Source organism: Oryzias melastigma, linkage group LG9, assembly GCF_002922805.2.
Source record: "Oryzias melastigma strain HK-1 linkage group LG9, ASM292280v2, whole genome shotgun sequence".
Taxonomy (NCBI): domain Eukaryota; kingdom Metazoa; phylum Chordata; class Actinopteri; order Beloniformes; family Adrianichthyidae; genus Oryzias; species Oryzias melastigma.
The window spans coordinates 29,361,949-29,384,891 of NC_050520.1; the positions used below are offsets into that span (position 1 = coordinate 29,361,949).

At 42.5% G+C, this 22,943-nt stretch overlaps 1 protein-coding gene across 2 annotated transcripts in view; it reads left to right on the forward strand.

Annotated features, from left to right (window-relative positions):
• Positions 1-1,629: 1,629 nt before the first annotated feature.
• The window catches only part of kat6a (K(lysine) acetyltransferase 6A), a gene marked incomplete in the record, with an annotated part of 30,940 nt that continues 9,626 nt past the window's right edge, over positions 1,630-22,943 (forward strand). For both annotated transcript variants that reach the window (XM_036213686.1, XM_036213687.1), the window contains 7 exon segments: positions 1,630-2,517; positions 3,780-5,128; positions 19,067-19,175; positions 19,689-19,804; positions 20,317-20,398; positions 21,783-21,897; positions 22,029-22,345. In XM_036213686.1, coding sequence (XP_036069579.1) covers positions 4,427-5,128; positions 19,067-19,175; positions 19,689-19,804; positions 20,317-20,398; positions 21,783-21,897; positions 22,029-22,345 — 1,441 coding nt within the window.

Here is a 22,943-nt window from a genome sequence, read left to right on the forward strand (position 1 = left end):
GGGCTGTGGCATTAAACTGTGACAATTTCTGTTCAGTTAAAATCGTTTTTTTAATCTTTCGGATAGAAGGATGAGCTGAAGTTTTTCCATAATTCCTTTCCAGATTGATTATAGGGGAGCATCTGTGGCTTTTGTCGTAATGTTTCATGTTGAGCAGTGTGTAATGACTCACACAGGGCATAACTTGTCATAGAAAATGACATTAAATCAAACTTATTTATCGTTCTTTTTCATCACACTGGTTGTATTTGTCAGAAATGTAGATCCAGTGCTGGTAAATGTAAAAAGAAAAGACAAAACTACATTTTTATCTTGATAGAAATTATTCTGCATTGATGGAAGCAGCTAATTGACTGGTGTGCAAATAGTTTAGATCAGGTTTGTCCAAAGTCTGGCCAGTGGGCCAAAATCAATACCCACCACTTTCTAAAAATTGTATAGGATTTTTTGTTCGTGATTGGCCAATTTATGTTATAAGCATTTTAAACCTGTTGCAACACTATTACACTATCCTTTTACAACATTTTTAAAAAGAATATTATTTCTAAAAGTTGACGGTGAGGGCCACTGCTTTCAGGACAAATTAGGTTACTTTTTTTGTGATATGCAAAATATTTGTGTCCGCCTAATATGCCATAAACTGTCTGATTTGAAAGACGAGACATGCTAACTACAACGAGCTAAGTGGGAAAGAATAGTGCATGGTGTTTAAATATGAAATTCACAGTAATTTTGGTTAAAACGTTATTTTAGTTTTATGTAAAAAATGTAAAAGTATGCTGTTTCAAAAAAAATGTAACTTTCAATCAGATGTTCTCTACAGTCTTTTAATTATGTCGTTTTTTGTCTAAATTAAAAAAAACTTGTCGTTTTCTAGGACAGTTTCTGCAGAGCAGCATTAGAAATCTGTTTCTTGAGTTGTGAGCAGGACTGTTTTGGTGCAGAGTAAGCCTTCCCAGACTCCCCATCATCCCTCTGTTTATACTTTGACCCAATCCAAGTTCTTCCCTTCTCCTCCCTACATTTAACCCTCCAAACAGAGTGTTATGGAAAAATAGTGTTTATGAATTCAGGCGTCACTGCCCCTCGATGACGTCACTGGTCAGCTAGCGTTAGCTGGAGCTTCCAGTGCTCAAAATTACCTAATAACAGCAGTTTTATAACTTTAAAAAGGTCATGCTACAAGAAAAAGTCATTATTTACATTTGAGTGTAAGCCTCAGTGCTTCAGAATTCACCCATGTAAGGAAAAACGTTTTCCTCCGCGGCACGGTTTACCCTTTTGACGGAGGGCTCTGTAACCTTCCGGTTGGAGGCTGGGATCTTAAAAAAAAATATATATATACTTCGGAACCACTTCCACTACAAATGCCCTTACAAATGGAGGGGTATAGAGAAGGGAAGAATTCAAATTTGGCCTTTGTCCCGCTAGCTTACAGCCCTTCCCAACCCCAAGCTAATATTAGCGGTGCAACAAAAATGGCGAGCAATACTGAAGCTTTTCACTTGGACAGTTTTGAGTCAGATATTAGGTCAGATGAGGAAAACAAAGAAGTATATGAATTTAGTCGTCTACAAGTGGATGGACTAGAATAGAGCAGAGCAGGGAGCTTGTGGCTTGCCGTAGTAGCTTTTACGCCACAGCTACAAGTGATTTCAAGAAAGAAATACTCAGAAATGACATTTTAAGCAATTACTTTTCTTTTTATATGTCCTCCATCAAGAAAAATTAAAGCCACAAGAACAAGTTAAAAACACAATTTCCATTGTTGGCCCCCACAGATATTCACCTCACCAAATCTGGCCTTCTGCTATAAGTTTGGACACCCCTGGATTAGATCATTTTTGTTTCTGCCCCGCAAAAGGCCTGATTATAACATGCTCCTGTAATTAGCAGACATCCCACATCTGAGGTTGAGAGGTTCAATTCCTGTGTTCATTTTAAGAAACATACATCCTGTGGGTAAGGCAGACTGCAGTGTGAGATGTGCCTCACTTTGATCTTTAAATACCCTCTAACGTTAAGGCACGCTCAATGACTTTGATTTTTTTCTCTGTGACTTCTGGGTAAAATGCAGACGCTCCCTTGAGTGTGTGGCAGCAAAGAATGCACGAACACCTATCCTTTTTTTTTTCTTCCTCCAACACCACCACCATCTGTCCTTTTCTTCCATTTCATGTGCTCAAGCAAAATCCACACCCCTCTCATAGCAACAGCACGCCGCCGCCGCCCCCGCGCCTTGCAGTGGATTTTTTTTCCCTGTTCTCCTTCCTCCCCCTGAATCTGCGCCTCGCACTATGCAGACGGTCCCTTGGCCCTGCCTGGCGGTTCGCTGGTCCCCCCCTCCCCCATCAGCCGTGCTCCTGTTTCACTCAAAGATGGCGGCGGCTCTAGAGCCACTGGTCTCTGGCTGCATTTTTAGCCTTGTTGTTGTCTTCGCTTCGCACGCTCCGGGCACCTTTTTGGCGGCGGCTTGACACGTCTCGCTAGCAAGGAGCAGCGGAAATCGGCTCGGAGGTGAGCGGAGGGATTTTTTTCTCTGTCTCTCGGAACGCTTTGCCCGAGCTTCCCTCGGAAACAAGAACCGGACCAGCGCTGGTTTTCTGGGGAGCCGCGAGAGGTAGCGGGAGAGAGGGGTAACACAGGGATGGTGGTCGGGGAGGTGGGTGGGTTGTGGGGGGAGATTCGGAGGAGCGGGGGGTGTTGAAGCCGAGGCCTAGCTGCTCCACTCTGGCGGCCTTGTCTCCACCGCAGCACAGGCTGTAGCGACGGAGGAGGGCGGTTGGTGGAGGGAGGAAGTCAGCGAGGCGGGGACCGCTTGCAGGGATTTTGTCTGGGCGGACTGAGGTTCCTCGCGCGTTCTTGAAAAGCTAAAAACTAGGCCGCGGAACAGACAGTTCTATGAGAATCCGCCACTTTGCTCCCCTCGATTTTGCACTTGTCCGTTAGCCCGGAGATGGCCGTCTGCAAGTTGCATTGTGCCTCTCGGAAGGCCTCGGTCTCCCCGTTAGGTGTCTGAATGACATTCGGGATCGGGCTGTTCGCAGCCGCGCGCTGGTTCGTTGGGTCGGGCAGATAGACTGGCAGACCGAAGTGGTCTTTTTGTGGCTAACCTCTCGCGCTGTTTACGTTTTACGAGTAACGTTGGGAACAGGACCCCTACGCTAGCTCGTGGGCTAACATAGCTTTATAAACGGCAAAATTTCGCGGTAAGTTTTATCGTCATAGTCTTGACCCGGGGTTAAAATAGTACCCAAAAAAGGCGGCGGAGTGATACTACGGCGGTGGCTAATCTTTGGTATTTTATTATTTTTTTCCTCCCTTGCTAGCATGCCAGCTAATGTTTGCTAACAGAATGTGCTTGAATACTTCATGTTTACATCCAGCAGCCCAGCTGAGCAGGTTGTCAGCCTGGTATAGTGCAGTTTTCAGGAAGAGGCTGTTTGATATATTTCTTTTTTCAATAGTCAACATAGGAAAATATCAATTTATAATATAGTTTCTTAAATTATTTGGTTTAAACTGATTTCTGTCAGTGATTGTGATGCTCGTTTTAGATCAGTGTTTGATCTTGATGTTTACGTGCACATGCAGCATGAAGTTGTATGAAAACGAAAGCATGTCTTTGTTTATGTGTGTCACTGTTGTGTGTTTTGGTGGCTCTATTTAATATAATTTTCAGCGTCAAATTTTGGTTCCTGCTCATTTGTAGTGTGTAAACTTTCTGTAAACTTTCATTTTTTAATTGAATTCCTTGTATTTTTTTCTTGTTTTTACAGGTAGTGTCATCTGCTGAAGTGCAGGAAGGAAGAAGGTGTTCGCCCCGACTGCTTCCTGGAGTGACATATCTGTTTTGTCCCTGTGCTGATATTTTTATATAAAAAAGGGGGAGCACAAAAGAACAGGAGGTGAATGCAGGCGGGAGGAAAGTGGAACGCCGGGATCCACCAGGACGATTTTATTTTTCTCTGTCTCTGTAACATGAATTTCATGTTCTGAAGACGAAGCTCATCCTTTCTACCCCACTTAAAGACCTCATCAGCCAGCGGTCGGAGCCAAGTTTGACTCTTCTTCAAACTTAAAAGTACAAAGAAAGATAATCCAGAGGTGTATCTTCAGACGTCTTCCTTCCCGCACTGCTCCGATTTTTCACCGGGCCTTCTTTGCCTGGCTGGGAGTTTACGGAGTGGAGGGTTGACGGAGGGAGCTTGTGCTATGATCAGCTGCTCCTTTCCGTGCTGCTCATACTCGGCTTCTGAGGGACTCTCAGTTCGACCCCAGGACAAGGGATAGTAAGCAGGTAGAGGGCTCGCAAGAGGACGAGGCGGCGCTACGGCGCAGGCCCAGGTGTTTCCTTGGCTTCTGATCCCATTGTTTTGAGCGCAGGAAAGCCTTTAGGGCTGCTGCACCCACCAAGACTGCAGCCATGGTGAAGCTGGCAAACCCAGTGTACACCCAATGGATCTTGGAGGCCATCAAAAAGGTGAAGAAGCAAAAGCAGCGACCGTCGGAGGAGCGGATCTGCAATGCCGTCTCCATGTCCCATGGTTTGGACCGTAAAACCATCCTAGAGCAACTGGAGCTCAGCGTCAAGGATGGTACCATTCTTAAGGTCACCAACAAGGGACTGAACTCCTACAAAGACCCGGATAATCCCGGACGGTTGGTTCTGCCGAAGCCTAAAGGTGGAGGCAGCTCTGGAGGAGGCAGTACTGCAGCGTCGACGGCGGCAGCACCGGCAGGAGGTGGAAGTGGCGTCGGCAGCAGCTCAAGCAACAGTGCGTCTCATTCGGGGAAGAAGCCGGGTCTAGACTGGAACAAGCTCATCAAACGTGCGCTGGAAGGACTCCACGAGCCAGAAGGGTCCAGCCTGAAGAACATCGAGCGGTTCCTCAAGTGCCAGGCGGACGTGGCGGCCTACCTGTCGGGCAGCGGGTCCATGGGGCCGGGCCTCTTCCACCAGCAACTGAGGGTCGCCCTGAAGAGGGCCGTGGCCCACGGACGCGTGGCCAAGCAGGGGCCGCTATTCCAGCTGATCAGCCGCAGCAGCTCCCTGGACGACGGCACCGGGACGGTTTCTCTGGAATCACTGCCACCTGTCCGCTTGCTGCCACACGAGAAAGACAGGGTAAGGTGTTTTGGTTAAATACACATGCAAAACAGCACAAGTGCACCACTGACACACCTACTGTCAACACACATTCTTGTCTGTGCTTGAATGTTTGTTTAAAGAAAGTTTCTTTTTGAATTGTGATCATAGCAAGACTAAACATGGCTGATTATAACAGACTTTAGGACCTGTGCAACCCAATGTCACAGATTTCCCATCAGCCTTTGGATGAGAGAGAAATTTAATGTGGTCTTTGAAAGTAGTTTTTGTGAAGCTGGTATGTTTATATCCCACAAAGCTTCACAATAATATAGTGGATGGATGAAGCTGATTGGATGTAGCTGTTGATCCATTTCTCAACAGCTTAAGAGAAGTTCGGGCCAGCGTGTTGTATGGCTTCTGTCGCCCTGTAGGGTGCATGTGTCAAGTTATCAGCAGAGAGAAAGAAAGGAAGGAAGGAAGTGAGAGGAAGGGATGCATTAAGGTGAGAAGGGTCTCTGCTGAAGAGAGAGGGCTGCCCCTGACATTAGACCAGAAAGAAGGAGAAGGCCACTGCAGGGGCGAACCGCGAGGGAGAGCAGACATCCAGACGACAGACGAGATGGGGAACACGCCCACTCCTGTAACCTGATCAGAGAGAGCAGCCGTCTGCTAACCCCTCGTTGGAAGGTTCAGAGGCGTGTTCTCACTCACAGGCACACAGAGGAAGAACCCCACGTAAACAAAGATTCCAACTCCACCAGAAAGTCTCTTTAAAGACCCACTGCGATGAAAATAGTGTTTTTAACATGTTCTGGTGGAAAACTACGCTGAAAAATAGCATTTCTGAGTATATCTTTATTCAAATAGTTGTGAATGAGGAACAGATGAAAACATGCGTTTGTAAAAATCCTGTAGCAATGATGTAGAAGCTACAACGGCGAGCCACAACATCCCTAGATCTACCTCCTAGATCCATGCGTGCCCTTGTTTTTCTCATCTGGCATGTGGCTCAAAATTGTATGATTGGAGAGCTCCAATATTGCTCGCCATTTTTGTTCCACCGGTTAATGTTAGGTTGGGATTGAGAGAGTTTGTAAGCTAGCAGGATGGTGAGTAAACAAAGGGATGATGGGAAGTGGGGAGTGGCTCACTCCGCCAGTCCTTCCGACAGCAGAGGTAAATTTCTAATGAACTACTGCTGCTCTGCTGAAACTAAGACCTAGAAAATGACAAACGTTTTTAGATTTTGCCTGAAAACATCGTAATCATAAACAAAAGACAACTGAGAACGCTTACAATAGATCAAAAATGTGTGATGTGTGTGATAAAGGTGGACAAGATTTTATGTCTGCCACAGACACCGGTGAAGATAAAAATCCTTGAAATTAAAAGTTCAGCATGCTGTCTTGTGGGGTCCAGATGACCCCACTTTTAATGTAAACAGCTCAGAAATGCTTGTTTTTTTATTTTATTTTTTTACATCTGACAATAACAGACATGTTTGAATAGTTTTTCCAGTCTACAGAATAACAGACTGATCTCTTCAGTTTAAGTCCGTGTAGCTAAAGTTCATTGTTAAGAAGTTGTACAGCTCTCACACTTTGCATACCCACTTTAGGTGCATTACAAACCTGACAGCAGATTGTTTTCATTCGTTTGGAACATCTAAGTTCTGAAAACTACCACAGCCATAGTCACAAGAGCATTTACAGATGGATACAGACTGTCTGTGGGTGAAACATTGGCAAACTTGTACGGTGCACGCAGTTAGCCTACATGAGGTTGTTGACAGCTTTGTGTATAGTGAAAGTGTTTTGTTTTTTTTTCTGATGGCCATGCTACGAGCGACAGGACATAGTGAACACTTAAACAACACATAAGGGTGAAGTAGGTGAGATGCAAGCGTGTCGTAGGGATTTTTTTCCAAAATGAGCCCTGCGCACTGTGCAGGAACCAACTGGTGCTGTTCAGGTGATAAGTGCCAAACTGTTTGAAATAAGACAACCAGAGTGTAGTTTGTGTGGGCATCCTACAGGCACTTGTGTGCCACCTATGCATGCAGTATTTGCACACGGTCAGTATGGAGTCAGTATTTGCACTTTACTAACGAGTAGAGTGTGGTGTAAGGACTCCATGCAGCAACAGCATCACATCATAAGTTTGTTAAATTTCCATTAGCTTTATGAATGCTTGACGATAAACTTAACACACATACGGCAATAGTACGTTACATTTTCATCTCTTAACCCTTGTGCTATCCTAGACATGTTTACATTAAAAGTGGGGTCATCTGGACCCCACAATACAGAACTTTTATTTTTTTTCAAGGATTTTTTTTAATCTTCACTGGTATCTTTGGCAGACATAAAATCCTGTCCACTTTTGTAAGAATAGACTCCATAAAATAGCACAAGGGTTAAGTTGTCTGTATGAGCCTCAAGGAAACTGCAAGACACACCTGCACTCCTTTCTAAAACCCTCCACAGTTGAGGATAACCCGAAATCCTGCAGCACACGTACGGTTCAACTCACGGATAGATACATGTGACTAAAGCTTATGTGAGAACCAACTGATGAGGGAGACGAGAGTGCATTTTTGTCTCTATCTGAGGAGATGCTCACCTTTCCCTGTTTTAAAGCCCAGCGTTAAGTAGAAATCAAGAATTGAATTGTGGTCTGAGTTTATGAATGTGCCCCCCATGTGGTTGAAAGTCCCCATGAGAGTATTCAACCTGCATGACCAGAGTGAGTCTGTCCTAAAGCCGTTTGTTTGTTTGTTGGCGCTGCAGCCGACAGAAGGAGGTACCTGCCAAACCCAAACCTGTAAGCGGGTGTAGCCGTAGTGATCAAGAAAATGACAATCCTTCACTCTGTGCGGTCAAACACTTTATGCAACACTTTTGTTGCATCTGCTGATGTCATGAGGTTTTGGTTTTGGTTGGCATTTGAGTGCTGCAGGTAGATGTGGTGAGACACGGAGGTTCTCAGAGGCCATGATTGGGCATCCATGGGGAAGCTGCAGGTCACATGGCCTCTGCTTGACTTAGTGACCTGCTTGGCTGCAGATGGCCCAACCTCTTAATCTGGAGATCAACCTACATTTTTCTTTTCCTGCTAATTGCAGCACTTAAAGCAAACACATAATTTTTCTGTCTATAATGTTTAATGATTCATTTTATCACTTTCTTTAAAAATGTGAATGAATAAATAATTGCAAGGTGGCATAAATTTGATTGAAATGGTGCCAAAAATGAGATGCGCCTGCAAATAAACACTTTTTTTGTCTAAATTTGAACATTTTTATGTAAGACTGGTGGGTTTTGATGTTTCATAGCTTTCGGCACGGTGATGCACGATGTCTCTGCGGCTAAAAAGACTCTAAAATCTTTTTCTTGGGAGTCTTTTGGTGTCTTTCTACAGAAGCGATCCTGCTGCAGTAGAGTGTTGCAGCTGTTGTGCCCTTGGTGTGTGTGTCACTTTGAGTCGGTGCGAGGGGCTCACGCATCAGAACTGCGCACAAAAGGCCCTGGATAGGAATTGCATAATCACACTGCCCTGTTTTCTGGCTTTCCACTGACGCATCGTTGCTTTCCTGCCCCGCGCTATCGCTCCTGATTTCCTAGGGAAAGGCGAAGAGACCGGTGGGAGGGGAGGTGAAGGGGGCGAGGAAAACCAAAACAAATGGCCGAGCAGCAGCAGCCATGACCCCATTTGCAGGGAGATTTGTGTACTCGGCGAGCTGATGGTTGCATCAGGATGCAGGGATTCCAGACTCTATTTCTGTCTCCCCTCCCTAAAAGAGTGCCATTGCCAGGTCACAAAGGGGGAGGTGAATGGGGGAGAGAAGTCAACCAGGGGTCACCGATATAAAGAAGGCAAACCTCATTGCTTCCCTGATCGCCTGTTAGCGGTATGAAGCTGTGGTCATTAGGTGGGGTGGGCTAAACATAGAGCTTTTTTGTGTGTGTGCGCAGAGTTGTGTGTTTGTGTGATGCTCATCCAATCATAATAGGTAAAAGCAATCTCGCTGCCCGCCAGTTGCCCTCTCTCCAACAGCTGGAGCGGGGTGAAGCAGAGTTCTCCACGTAGTTGGGTGGTGTCACGGCGAGGACGTGTGAAAAAGACCCTTTTTTACTCCTACGTTTTCTGCACACGCTCTGTGATATTATAGTTTCCCTCCAAATCATCCTATTAATCTCACAACAGTTTTAACTAACGCTTAGGTTTTACAGATTCCGCTTATGTCTCCAACACCATTTTACTCCTGGATGTAGAAGTTCCACATGGCCACGGTTTAGGCCCCCCACGGTTTAAGCGTTGGTTCTTTTTCTGTGATGTAGTTTGGACTGAACACCACACACGCAATGTTAAAAAAGTCCTTCTAAACTCAAGTTCAAAAATATTGAATCTAAGATGTAACATCTGAAACAAAACTAAAATTTGTCTTCAAAAGCTGTCTTAAATCAGCTGTGATGTCCCTTCAGACAAAATAAAATTTTATTTATTGTTAAAAAAAATATTTCATATCTTGATAGTAGAAATTTGTATGTTTCTTCCCAAATATCTTTAAAGATTTTTCAAAGTCTAACCATCCTCATTTTAGAGTATAATACTCTTGACCTTCGTGCTATCTTATGGGGTCCAGATGACCCAAGCCTCACATTGACGTGTTTTCCATTCCATGATAAATGTGGATGAAAGGGGGGCAGGATTCCATGTCTGCCACAAACACCAGTGAAAATCAAAAATGATTGAGGGGAAAAAAAGTTGAGCGCTCTGTATTGTGGGGTCCAGATGACCCCACTCCCAACGTGAAAATACCTAGAATAGCACAAGGGTTTATCGTGAATTTGTTCTAAAGTTGATATGTAAATGTCAGTTTACATTCAAACTTCAGAATAAAAAAAAACTTGTTTTATTAGAGCTTAAAAAAGGATGTTTCAAGATCAAATGACTCAAGATATTAAGATTATTTTGGCTTAAAACTATTCGCTATGTGCTACTGAAAAGTTACCAGGAACTTTGGCCAAATCCAAATTTTTCTCCTTTGGCTTCTCCCTACGCCTACATTCAACCCTCCAAATGGAGAGTTGTGGAAAAACAGTCTTCCAATCAGATGTAACTTCCGCTCGATGACGTCATCAATAGTCACTGGTCATATTAGTGCGTAGCTGGCAGTGCTCAGAAAATACATAATATAAGTTTTATAACTTTAAAAAGTCACGCTAAAATAAAAGTCATTACTTACATTTAAATGTAAACTTCTGTGCTTCAGAGCCTACCCGTGTGAAGAAATGCATTTCACCTCTGTGGCACAGTGAGATGTGGATCGCCCTCACAGCAGAGGGATGCACAGTCAAAAATCCCTACGCATTAAACAATTTCGGACACTTCTACCTCCCCAAATGCAACTATAATTGGAGAGGTACAAGAAGAATTCGGATTAAGCCTTAGTTTTGTCTTCAAACAAGTGTAATAAGATATTTAAGCTGGAAACTTGTGAAAATACATGTTGACGATACATTTTGTTGACATTTGAGGTTTTGTGTTTTTGCAGTGTAGCGTCTGTCTCCTAAAAGTCTGTAGTGAGGGTATCTGTGAGGACTCGAAAAACCTACATGTTGATATATCTGCAGATTTTGAAACCAATCAACAATAAGTTTATGCTGTTAAAAGTAAATATCAATACCATAAAGGTCACAATTTGATCTGTATTAGGATTCATCTTTATTCAGGATTTTTTTTTTTGTTTGTTTGTTTTGGTAAGAATTATCTACTTAGTGATTTGAGCTAATAATAGTTTGCAATGGTAGCTTTAGTAAGTCTTACATTAGAAACACAACAGAAACTCATTTTCTTTTTGCCCAATGCTATTATTCTTGTAAATCAATAACACCCTGCTTGTTTTATGGCATACCGAGTATGTACTTTATGTCTGAATGAATGACCTGCAAAGCTGTAGTTTCTTCAAACTGAAACGTCTTTGCCATACACTTGTTTACTGCAGATAAACACCCACATAGGTGACGTCAACATTTTCCCAGTATAGTCTTTAAATAGTTTATTAATAAACCTAAACTTTCAAAGAGAGTTGTGTGTTTTCACAACCTACTCATCTGACTGATGTTAGAATAACTTGTAGGCGGACAGTGTTTGAAGTTTTCAGTGTAATAATTTGCCTTATTCTCTGTTGTCTTTCTTGAATGTCAGCTATCGCGCTCTGTGAGTCTAAACGGATCTTTAGGAACATCAAAGGCCCACATCTAACTGACTCAACTACAGGGCCACCAGTTTTACATGTTTAACCTCTGATTGACAGTACAGTGAATTTCAAACATGTGGATTATCTTTTGAGATCTTGGTTTTCATCTTTTTTTTCCTCCATTCACTGTGACATCGCTCTTAGATCAATAAAAGCTTTTGTGCAGAAAGTGGTTGAATAAGTGGTTATGGTTTTTGGTCTTGCTTTAAAGAAATGTTGATAAATATGATTATTGGTTTCCCCTATAAACCCTAGAGTCACATTTACCAAATCAAAAAAGGTCTATGATGTGTCATTACCCTTTAACTCTAGAAATGTCACCAGTAACACTTGAGCCTTGTTTCCACTGAGCAGTCCAGTACTGGAAGAATAGTACAGTAAGGTCCAGATAATTCTGGCGAGCGTTTCCACTCTGTTAAGCCTTGCTTCCACTGAGCGATTTGTTTTCACTGCGCGTGCGTGTTGTAGATTGCTAGCATGTCATTGTAGTGCGATGACTAGGAAAACAACAACAGCTCGTCTTTTTCTTGCTTTACAGGAATCTAATATTTGAAAGAAGATTGTGGGTGCCTAAGAATGATACCGCTATAAAGAAGAAAACAGAACCGCTAGCTTGGTGCTATACTGGTGCGTTCTAATGGCACTTTCTGCCAAACAGCGGGTGGCAACAGCAACTTCGCTCCAACTGTCCTGTGCCATTTTTCTGTGGCCCTCAAGAGGTACAGATCGGAACTGTTTAATGGGTCCATTTTACAATGGAAACGATGGAAACACCCTAAATACCGTACCAAACCAGACAGATTGGTGGAAATTACATTCTCTTTTGTAGACATACCATAACTCTTCAGCATGAATCAGCTGATTCTCACATAGATAAAAAAGCAGTTTTTCGTTTTGGCTTTGCACTAATATGCAACACAATGCTAACATAAAGTGTTTCATAACTGTGCAAAACACTAATTGTGTAAACGGTTGAAGAGTAACTGTGATAGAGAGAAAGTAAACATGGAAGCTAAAGCTCCTGTGTTAAAGGGTTAACGTAGCCCCAGAGGTGTCAGCCGAACACTTTGTTTTAGATTTTTTTATGGTTAAGCTTTTACTATAGTTTGTTCCATCTGAGAATTTCATGTTTTTAATTTTTTTTGTGCTTTGGGCAAACAAGAAATTTATATCTATAAACTCCCTCGTTATATCATGGTTCTCCTTTTGCAGTCTTGCTGTTTTGTAGATTTTTATTTTATTTTTTCCTTTATGTCCTTCATCCTTATTGGCTGCAGAGCATTGTCAATCAAACTCTGTGGTGTCTCCTGTACAGAATGCTTGAAGCTAGCTGAAATCTTTGCAAATCTTCAATCGTGATCTTGAACTTTGTTTCATTCTATAAAACTGGATTTTATTTTTCTATGAGAGTTTGAACTTTGAGAGTTTAAACAGGAGTGGAAATTGTGAAAATGTTCTTGTCTGTCTGTGAAGTGTGTAGTGAGTTTTACAGCCTTAAAACATCTATGATTATTGTAAAAATAAAGTCGAGTACTTAGTGGATTTTGTTTATTGCAGGTTATTTTTTAGATAAATTCCTGCGATAGATGAGACCGTTGTATTGCAAGGTTATTGTTGCATTTTCTCATGTACGTTTGTGTGCTTTTGTCTGGGTTTGCATGATTGTAGAACAGTTTAAATTTCTCACTGATGTAAGAATTGGCTGAAATGGTGTAGTTTATTGTAGGTTTTAACCGTCTCTGAGGATTTTTTGTCGTATCCTGAACAATTTTTCCTTTTCTGCTTTGACACTGAATGAAATGAAGAAGTATTTGTAATCTATTAGCCTTCAGCTTACCAAGCAGTGCTTTTCCAGCTAACCTCAGTAGTGAATGTGTTGAACAGCTGTGGCAGTGATGGCTGCAGCCTGGCCCGCTCCAGCTCCTTTGATGCTCTGATTTATCTTTAGCTCCCTGGTTATTTATTTTTTTTGTCCAATAGAGAAAATGTCAGCTTAGAGATGGTCACTCAGGAGCATAACCCTACAGAGTGCTTCACAATTCACCTCATTAGCAGACAGGTTTTAACTACAAGAAAATCAGGATTTGGGGATGTTTTCTCCGTGGTTCAACCTGTCCACTCATGCCACACAAACAATGGGACAATGCCACGCCGAGGCGTGTCTGCTGCAGCTACAAGTGCTGGAGATCACGTTTCAGTGAACAAGTGTTTTCATCTGCCTGCTCGCCATGCACGCCATGGATCCGTTTAGCTTGCGGGTTTCACCAAAATCCATGGTTCGTGGAGCAGTGGACTGCTGTTGTTATTCAGATCAGTGATGCTGCTTTTTTTGTTCCTTTCTTTTCTTTCTATCCTTTTGTCCTTGTTTTCTCCTGTTTTTCTGACTCATCCGTGTCCGAGATCGCAGATAAAGCAAAAGATGAATGAAAAATTCCTTTACCCTTCTGAAGGAAAACTAGGTCATCCAGATTTAACCCCTTATCACCCATCTGCTTATTCTCTCCCTCTATATGCAGGCCTGGATGAGTATGTTTTAATAATTAGGAACCATAAAGTACAGGCTGATGGATGCATCTCAGATGTGCCTAACTGACAGTTTGGGTGTGTATGTACAGAAAACCTGTTACTTCCTCGACAGGTTTATTTGCTGTCAAAATCCCACGGTAATGTCTCCAATTCGGGGCAGATAGTTGCCCCAAGGTGTGTTTTTGACTCGGCTTTGAGTTTTGCTGGCACAATGGCACGCCTGTCGACACCTTCGGGGTGGCGCTGGCCGCGACACTCTAAACATCCAAGTGCACGAGAGGTTTTTCTTGGGTGCTGCTGTAGTGCAGCGGCAGTCCTGTTACCTGGCAGCTGCCGGGAGGAGCGTCAGGACTGTGCGGTGCTGCTCCAACCGCCCTGTCACAGCCGGAGGAGGAGGATTAGCTTCTGGTTTTTGAATGATCTGCAGGGGATTCATTTACAGTGGCAGCTTCATTGTAGCCTGGGCGTTATTGCCATGTGTGTTTTTCTTTTTTAAAGTAGGGGGGCGGGAACACTTGCCAGTTTGTTTGTATTGGAGTGCTCTAGTTTAAGTGGGAACAGTTGACCCCGTCTGGCGGTTGAGGGGTTAAGCAGCAGCGATGATTGAGGTGTTGCTCACAGGCTGCAGACTTTCTCTTTCTGTGTTTTGTTTTTTACCTTATTCATTTTTAAAATAGAAAACTCTAGCCAGACATCCACCGTCGTCTTTTTTGATTTACTTCTTATTTTGAATCTCATTTCCACCATATAATCTTAAAATGTCTTTGTGTGGTTTTTGAGTCTTGGTGTTCTCTTTTCTCGGAGGCTGATGGGAAGCGGGGGCCCTTTGCAAACAGCCTCTGAGTCTGAAGGAAATGAAGCTAATAAATCAAGGCCACGTCCCGCTCTCCTCTTCGCCAGCATGAGTTGCCAACCTGGCTCTCCGCGGCGGCGTGCTTTCACACCGTGGTGCTGCCGAGAACCAGCTCGAGTCACTGCTTTCTATAACAGCTGAAAGCATGTAAGGGATTCAGAAATGCAGCTGATAAATATCTGACTTTTACTGCTGAGTAATTCTGGTCATTCTGAAAGATGCATCTGCAAGTCTGGCTTTGGTTTTTAAGTCTTTTGAAGCTTCTAGGATCACTAAAGTTGAATCATTTTTATGGGTATTTTTAAAGCATTGTTTCACATAAACATATTTAAAGAAAAAAGCGTGAATAATCCTGCACAGGTTAGTTTCACGCGCCACAAACCGAGGCGACAGACAGATCGCTGCCAGAGGCGGCGGAATGTGTGCAGAGCGCTGAGCTTAGATGTCGCCGTCGAATAAATTAGAGAAACCCGCTGAACCGAAGACCAAAGCCGTCAAATGTTTTTGTGTGGAACTCCTTTAAGAAATGGAGTAATGAAAAGAAATTATTAAAAAAAAAAATCTATCCAGAGAGAAGCACAGCAGACGTCAGGCTGAGAATGGCGTGGGAGGCGGGGAGGGGGCATCTAACCCCCAGCGAGGCGGCTTCATGAACACACAAGAAGGTGGTACAGGAAACCTAAACACTGTTTCTATCAACAGAAAGATGAGGAAAGCTGGATGTTTATAGATCATAACAGAAAAATATTAAGAACTATTTCATATTGGGTGGAAAACATGACGTTTTTGTTTAATGTGAGGTTTTTCTATTCTGTGATGCAGGAAGAACTTTAATGTTAGCTACGAACTCTGATACTCAAGAGGTGAAGTATGCCTTTGTGTAAATTGGTGGACAGATCGGTTGCTGAGATCACCGGGTTAGGTGGTCAGTGGTTCAAATCTCAGGAGGAAAAATCACGTCAGACATAATCGTGAAAGCTTGAGGGTTATTGTTTGCTTTGCTGAAACATCAGCGGTGTTGAATATAACTGTCTCCAATGTCAGCCCTCATCAGTATAGTAGTTAGAAGTGTAGCAGCACTGATCCCAGAAGCTAAACTTGGTTAACAGGCTAATAAGTCATGGAGTATCCTTTATTATTTTCTCTCAGCTTCTGGATTTAGAGGAGTTTTTATAATAAATAAATACATGGTATGTTTATCACCAAGCTGAACCCTTCATTTCGTCCAGAACCTCCAAACCACATGACTAATTTGTTTCTGACTATTTAAAAAAGCTCTGACTGTTCATTACATTTATTTTTTGAAGTGACGCTTTCAAAATATACATTTTATGTGGTTTTACTTCTGTTTCTGTGTCACCACCAAGATTTATGATGTTTTTTTTATGCGTTTACCTGCAAATAATAGAACTGATGCACATTTGTTACCAGATGCTGATAGCACCAGCAAGCAAGAAGTTATTCCATTGAGCAAAAAAAAAAAAAAAGAGAAAAGTCAACATATCAACCATGTTGCTGGTGTGAATGCAAGGCAGATTTTGTGAATGAACAACGCAGGAGAGTATCATTGGTGTAAAGTTTCCTATTTGACATATTTGAGAGCCTTTTGGAGTGAACAGTGAGAAGGTGTGAGGCGAGCAGAGCCAAACAGGTGGAGGTATGACACACAGACGTCATGGTGGAGATGCTTTGTCAGCTTTGTGGTGGGAGGAACACATTCCAAGAAACACAAACGCTGCCTTCAGGTGGACAAAATTAGGAATGACACACAAGTGTCCAGCTTGCATTGTGGCCCTTTGTGTGCTGCTACACAAAACTCTTGCTTTTAAAAAGGAACAAAGTATTTGTGTGGGATCTTATTCTGAAAAGAAATAACAGCTGGAACTTATTTGCATTTTTATTTTTAAACTTATACATATGTTTAGTGTTTGGAAGGATTTAAAAATGATTGTGATGCTCCAGTGTGTTCAGCTGGAAAAAAAAATGTTTTTTGTTATTTCTCTGTATTTTCTTTTCAAAGCTTTGTTAGGAACAGCAGTAAAATGCCTGATACATTGCATTTTATTTTGAAAGGTTGCATTCAACCTCTTTGCACCAATTTACACAAACACATCCTTTACCTCTTGAGTATCAGTTCTTGGCTAACATTGTAGTTCTTCCTGCAGCACAGAATAGAAAAACCTCACAATTATACAGATTTACAATTAGATATTTTATGATTTTCGGAGTAAAAAACAAACAAATGTTCTTTTTAGGTATTTTAAAATGTGTTTTTAGGTCTAGTGTGTATTATAGTAAGACAAAATAAGAAAAAATACTCACATGAAGTTAAGCTGAACAAAAAAACACCAAGCAAGGCAAAATAAACAGTATTTAAGGTAAAAATTTTAGGGTATTATCACTTAAAACAGTAAAAAAGACTCTTCTGATGTAAATATAGAAGCTTGGAATTCTGGGAAGTCGAGTTTATTGAGCAAAGACAGGTTTTTCCAAGTAACTGAGAGAAGTTGAATCACGAGTTTATCTTATCACGTGTTAACAACATTAATGATTTGTGATTCCATTCTCAGCTTTGTGTTATCAAGGCAATAAAAATATTCTAGTTGTGTTACGTTTCCTCTTTAAACAGTTTTACTCTGTAGCTCTGAATCTAAATGTGAGAACCCCAGCAGGAGATGACTGCAGGTTCATCTGTGTGTTGACATTGTTAAAGATCTGCTCCTCCAAATTGGTCCCAGCGTTTAGCTGTCGGTGAGCTCCTGTTATTTCAGTGAAGACAGGATCATTATCCGAATCTCTCCTGTGGTGTCTGCTCTTAGCGTGCGAATCAGACCTGAGTTTGGATGGTTTGAAATCTGCACTTCCATCACTCATCAGATCAGAGGTGCTTCCTTTTCCTTGAAACTTTTCTTGTTTTTTGTCAGCGAGCAGCAGCCAGGATTGTGTTTTTTTTTTCTCCTACTCTCTTTAAAGCTGACATTGAGGAAACAGCTGGATGACAGATGGTATAAAAAGCACATCATGGATGCTTTGTAGCTCATCAAATGTCTGTTTGGAAAGAGCGACTGTTAGGCTTAATCCTTCTCTTTATGACACTTTCTACCCCGAAAGAGACTTAATCTGAGCCGTATTTATTCATACTTTCATCAACAACTTAGAACAAACGGTGAGTATCAGCAGGACAAAACTCCACAGAGAACTTCCTGGCTGGATGTTTGCTCTTTATATACCTCTAACACACAAATATTTTTTTTAGGGATACATTAACTAGAATTTAACTTAAAATCTCCTTTTGTTCTGTTTTGGAAGTTTATGTTTGGCAGAGATGCTAAATAATTAAAGAAAAAGCTCAGAACTGTATCAACACAGGAGGCTGCAGCCAGGCTCCTGCACGCCATCAGACGGCGTGGAAACAACACCGACATAAATCATGGATGCTCCTTCATCACGGCAGCTCCTTATTAACTTTGGTCCTCCCTTCACGCTTGTTTGTAGTGCACACAGCTGAAGTCACTGTGGTTAAAACATTCCTGCTTTGGTTCTGTTGACTGTATTAGGACTGACCACTAATCGACTATTAAATTAGTCAACGACTAATCGTTTGTTTTTACTATATGGAGTCAGATGTGTGCTTTACATCCCCTTTGCCCATGACTCGATTAGTCCACTAACCGAAAAAAATAATCAGTGATTAGTCGACTATTAAAATAATCATTTATGGCAGCTCTAGACTGTAGATAAGGTCTGGACCGAGCAAGTGTGATTTCACCCATAGAAAATGACATACCTCCAAAAAGTCAATTCAGTCACAATTTTTTTTTCTTTATGGACGCAGACAGGATTTACCCTGGACCGGTCGCTAGTCTGTCGCAGGGTCACAATCACACACACATTTACACTCTCACTTTCACACCTAGGGGAAATTTAGAGTCACCAATTGAAGCATGTTTTTGGACGGTGGGAGGAAGCCGGAGTTCCCATTGAAAACCACGGCACGGGGACATGCAAGCTCCACACAGAAAGGTCCCCAGTTGGTGTTTCTGTTTCAGATCCCCCAGCCGGGATTTGAACTGGGGCCTTCTTGCTGTGAGACGAGAGCACTAACCACTGTGCCACCGTGCAGCCCTGAGACAGAATTATGATTCAGACAAATATAATGGCTGAGATTATGGGATATCGGCTTCTTTAGGCCAGTAGTTGCTTCCTGTTTGGAACCACACGGGGAGGAGGACTCGCTCAGTCCAGTTCTCATATACAGTCAATGTTTACTTTTCTGTTCGGTGGACTGACTGCTTGCTTTTCTCTCTCCTCTGTGTGTTTGTCCCTCCATCAGCCGGTGGCGGAGCCCATCCCCATCTGCAGCTTCTGTTTGGGCACCAAGGAGCAGAACCGGGACAAGAAACCGGAGGAGCTCATCTCCTGCGCCGACTGCGGCAACAGTGGTGAGTATGGAGCAGAATTTCTTTAAGCTTTAGACTCTTTGAAACACCAAATATGTAATTAATCTAACACTTTGACAATAATAATCCCACAAACATGAGGATCCTACAAATCTGACAAAAAACCTGTAGGTTTTGGACACATAAAATTAGACTAAAAGGATACTGAAGCCCAGATGGTGTGGTGGGCTCCAGAACTTTAGCAGTCTTGTCCTGGACCTCCTCTGCTCCCCTCATTGGGTTTCTACCGCAGACGAGGTCGTCTTTGTTTGCTTCTCCTCCAATCCACCAAAAGAGCGTCGCTGACGGACTGTCATCTTTATTTCAAAAACTTTCCTCACTGCTACGTTTGATAGACCGAAGGCTCCCTCCCCCTCTTCTTCTTCCTCCTCCTCCTCTACTCCTTCATTTTGAAATGACACAAGTGGGTCAGGGCTGTCTGTCAGCCACAGCCAGAAGGCAGTTTGCATTTCTGATGCGCTCGTTTCTGCTTGTGCTGTCTCCCTGTACCTCCAGGCCACCCGTCCTGTCTGAAGTTCTCCCCGGAGCTCACGGCGCGAGTCAAGGCTCTGTGGTGGCAGTGCATCGAGTGTAAGACCTGCAGCAGCTGTCAGGATCAAGGAAAGAATGCGGTGAGCGGATGAAGGAACATGAAGGAGCCCTGAAGACTCTCTCAGGCGTCAGATAAGGACATCTGTGGTCCTGCTTTTCAGCTTTATTGTCTGTGCCGTTTCACTTATTTTAGCTTCCTTTAGATGACTTGTTTGTGGAGATCTTTATCTATGAGATCAACAGTGTGATGGAAACTCTCCATTTGAGTATTTTACTGTCTAGAAATGAGAGCAGATCTTTTGTAATCCTATTTACTGACTCATTTAGACTCCATTGAGTAGAGTAAAATCACTTTAAGATACTCTAAAAGCCTTAATTAAAAAAAAAAACAGATTAATTCTGGTTGTGTTCACTGTGAAATGATTGTAAATGTTGTAATTGTAAATATGCTGACATGTGAACGCAGTTTGCAAAGTTTGACATAAGTTCCAAACTTGACAATTCATTGACGGTACAAACTATAGAGCTAAAACTATGGTAGATCTGAAGAAATAGGAAACACTAAGGTGAATCTTTTCCTGTGTGTGAGCAGGACAACATGCTCTTCTGTGACTCCTGTGACCGGGGCTTCCACATGGAGTGCTGTGACCCTCCACTCACGCGGATGCCTAAAGGTAAATGATCAAAGTTTTATTATTATTGTTATGTACAGCAGTAAAATCCACTCACGAAACCAAAGCACTAGTGTCAAATATTTAAGGAAGTTTTTGAAGTTTCTTCACAGGACCCTTTTCACATTTCTCCACAATATGAGAAAAAAACACAAAATCTCTCACACATGCACACTGCCAGGTTGGGTCTATAGTAAATACTAAGGTTTTGTTGACCTTTGACCTCGGAAAAGGACACTATTTTGAATTTTCAAAAAAAAATCACCTTTAGTTGCTTCTGCAAATTTTAACTCCTCCAATCTATCGCCTCCTAACTCCTCGAGTATCATTGGGAATCTACAAAAAAAAGCAAGATGTTTTTTTTAAAGTTCGTAGATTACAGCGTCGCAAGCTCACAAAAATGTCATTCTCTGTTGCTCGATTATTTTTTACCATAATGTAGTAAAAATATGATACACAAATCCTTGGGTCAAGCTGAATAAAACAATATGATTGACAATACTAATAATAATCTTTATTTGTATAGCACATTTCAAAATAAAAGTCACTAAGTACACGATATAAAAACAGAATCATGAAAAAGCAATTTTAAAAAGATGTTTTTAGCTGCTTTTTAAAAGAAAACACTGAGTCTACAGATCTGCTTAAACATGAGAATTTGGAGTTGCAATAATCAAGAAATTAAAGCATGTATGAGAATTTCCATCTCAGAACACGACACAATTGAATTCAGTTTGGCAATGTTTTTTAAATAATTAAAAACAAGAACAAACGAGTGACCTTGAGGCCCCCCACAGAGGGCTTCACAAAGGAAGCAAGTGGACCAAGCCACTGGATTATCTGGGGAGGCATTTGCCAGGAGCACGGACGAGGACCTCAGTTTTAGCTTCATTTAGTTGGAGAACGTTATCAATTATCCAACTCTTGACTGAATCCAGACACCTGCATAAAATCTGTATTTTAAAAGACGCATAAAGCTGAATATCATTAGCATAAAAATGGTTAAAATTATCTTTAAAAGAGCTTAAAATATGCTGCAAAGGCAGCAGATATGAAATGAACAACAGAGGTCCCAAAACAGAGCCTTGTGGAACACCAGAAGTGAGGGATGCAGAGGACTTAAACTTAGAAAATACAACAGAAAATGACCAGCAATTCAGATAAGAAAAGAACCGGTTTAAATGAATCCAAGCGGATGAAAATATTAAGTAATGTAGGCGTGGTTAACAAAGAAAAACTCTGTTGCCAAGGAAATCTAAAAGTTTACTTTTGTCGATTCCTCTAAAAGTTATGTAGACTCTGAAATGCTTTAATTTTCTGCTTTTTTGCAGTAGGTTTTAAGGCTTTGTCTTTTAAAACACACTTTTTTTTTCTTTTTCTGTCACAGGTATGTGGATTTGCCAAATCTGCCAACCCAGAAAAAAGGGAAAGACTCTTTTACACGAAAAGGCAGCGCAGATCAAACGGCGCTACAACGCACCACTGGGCCGGCCAAAGTCCAGGTACGGAGCCGCCAGCTGCTCCTCGGATTTTTTTTTTTTTATGCTATTGTCTCATCAGTGGGAGAATAAACTCCCAAAGGGGGGTGCAGGTTCATACCTCTGCAGGAGTTCACTACTTTATCTCCCAACAGGCCGGGGCGGCCCTTCAAAAAGCTTGGGGGGCGGGGCCGCCGGAAGCGCTCAGTCTCGGCCAACTCCTCTTCCAGCTCCTCTTGTGAGGGATACCCCGGCGACGACCGGCTACTCTTCTCCATGCGAGGCGACGACGAGCAGAGCGGCCTGCGCTACAACAGCAAGACCAAGGGCCTCATCGATGCCCTCACCAAGTTCTTCACGCCGTCGCCAGAGGGCCGCAAGGCCCGCCAGGAGGTGGTGGACTACTCGCAGCAGTGTCGCATTCGAAAGAAATCAAGCCGCAAAGGAGAAGAGGAGGACAGGGGAGGTGAGGGTAAGATCTTTTCCTTAATTTCTACACTCATCAGAACCCCACATACACATACTGAGCTGGCTCACACTGACAGGCTGTAAGCAGTGAGCTTTAATCAGGATTTTAGTTTTTTTATTCAAGCTTTATTTTGCTAATATTTTTTAATGGGGCAAAAAGATATTTTTCTTTTCAAAATGGACAAAATTGACAGAAAAAATGCAGCTTAGAGCAAAAAAAACAAAAAAAGTTTTTAGATAATCATTTTAAGGTAGCATCAACTAAACCAGGGGTCTCAAACTCGCGGCCCGCGGGCCATCTGCGGCCCGCAGGATGATGATTTGCGGCCCCCGTCTTCATATGAAAGATTACTGTTAGTGCGGCCCGCAAGGCTGATATGAATGACAGTTGTTATGTGCAGAGCTGAATGAACCAATCACAGTGAGGTATATGACTCTGGAGGCGGGACATCGGCTGTCTGTCCAGTACCTCTGTCTATCATTCATTCCCTCCTTCAATCAGCTGGGTGGAGGAGGAGCCAGGAAGCACCAAACGCGATTTCCCGCGTGGGGAATTTTCTGCTCGCGGCTCGTCAAAAAATGTGTTTCTTTCGCCGCACTGC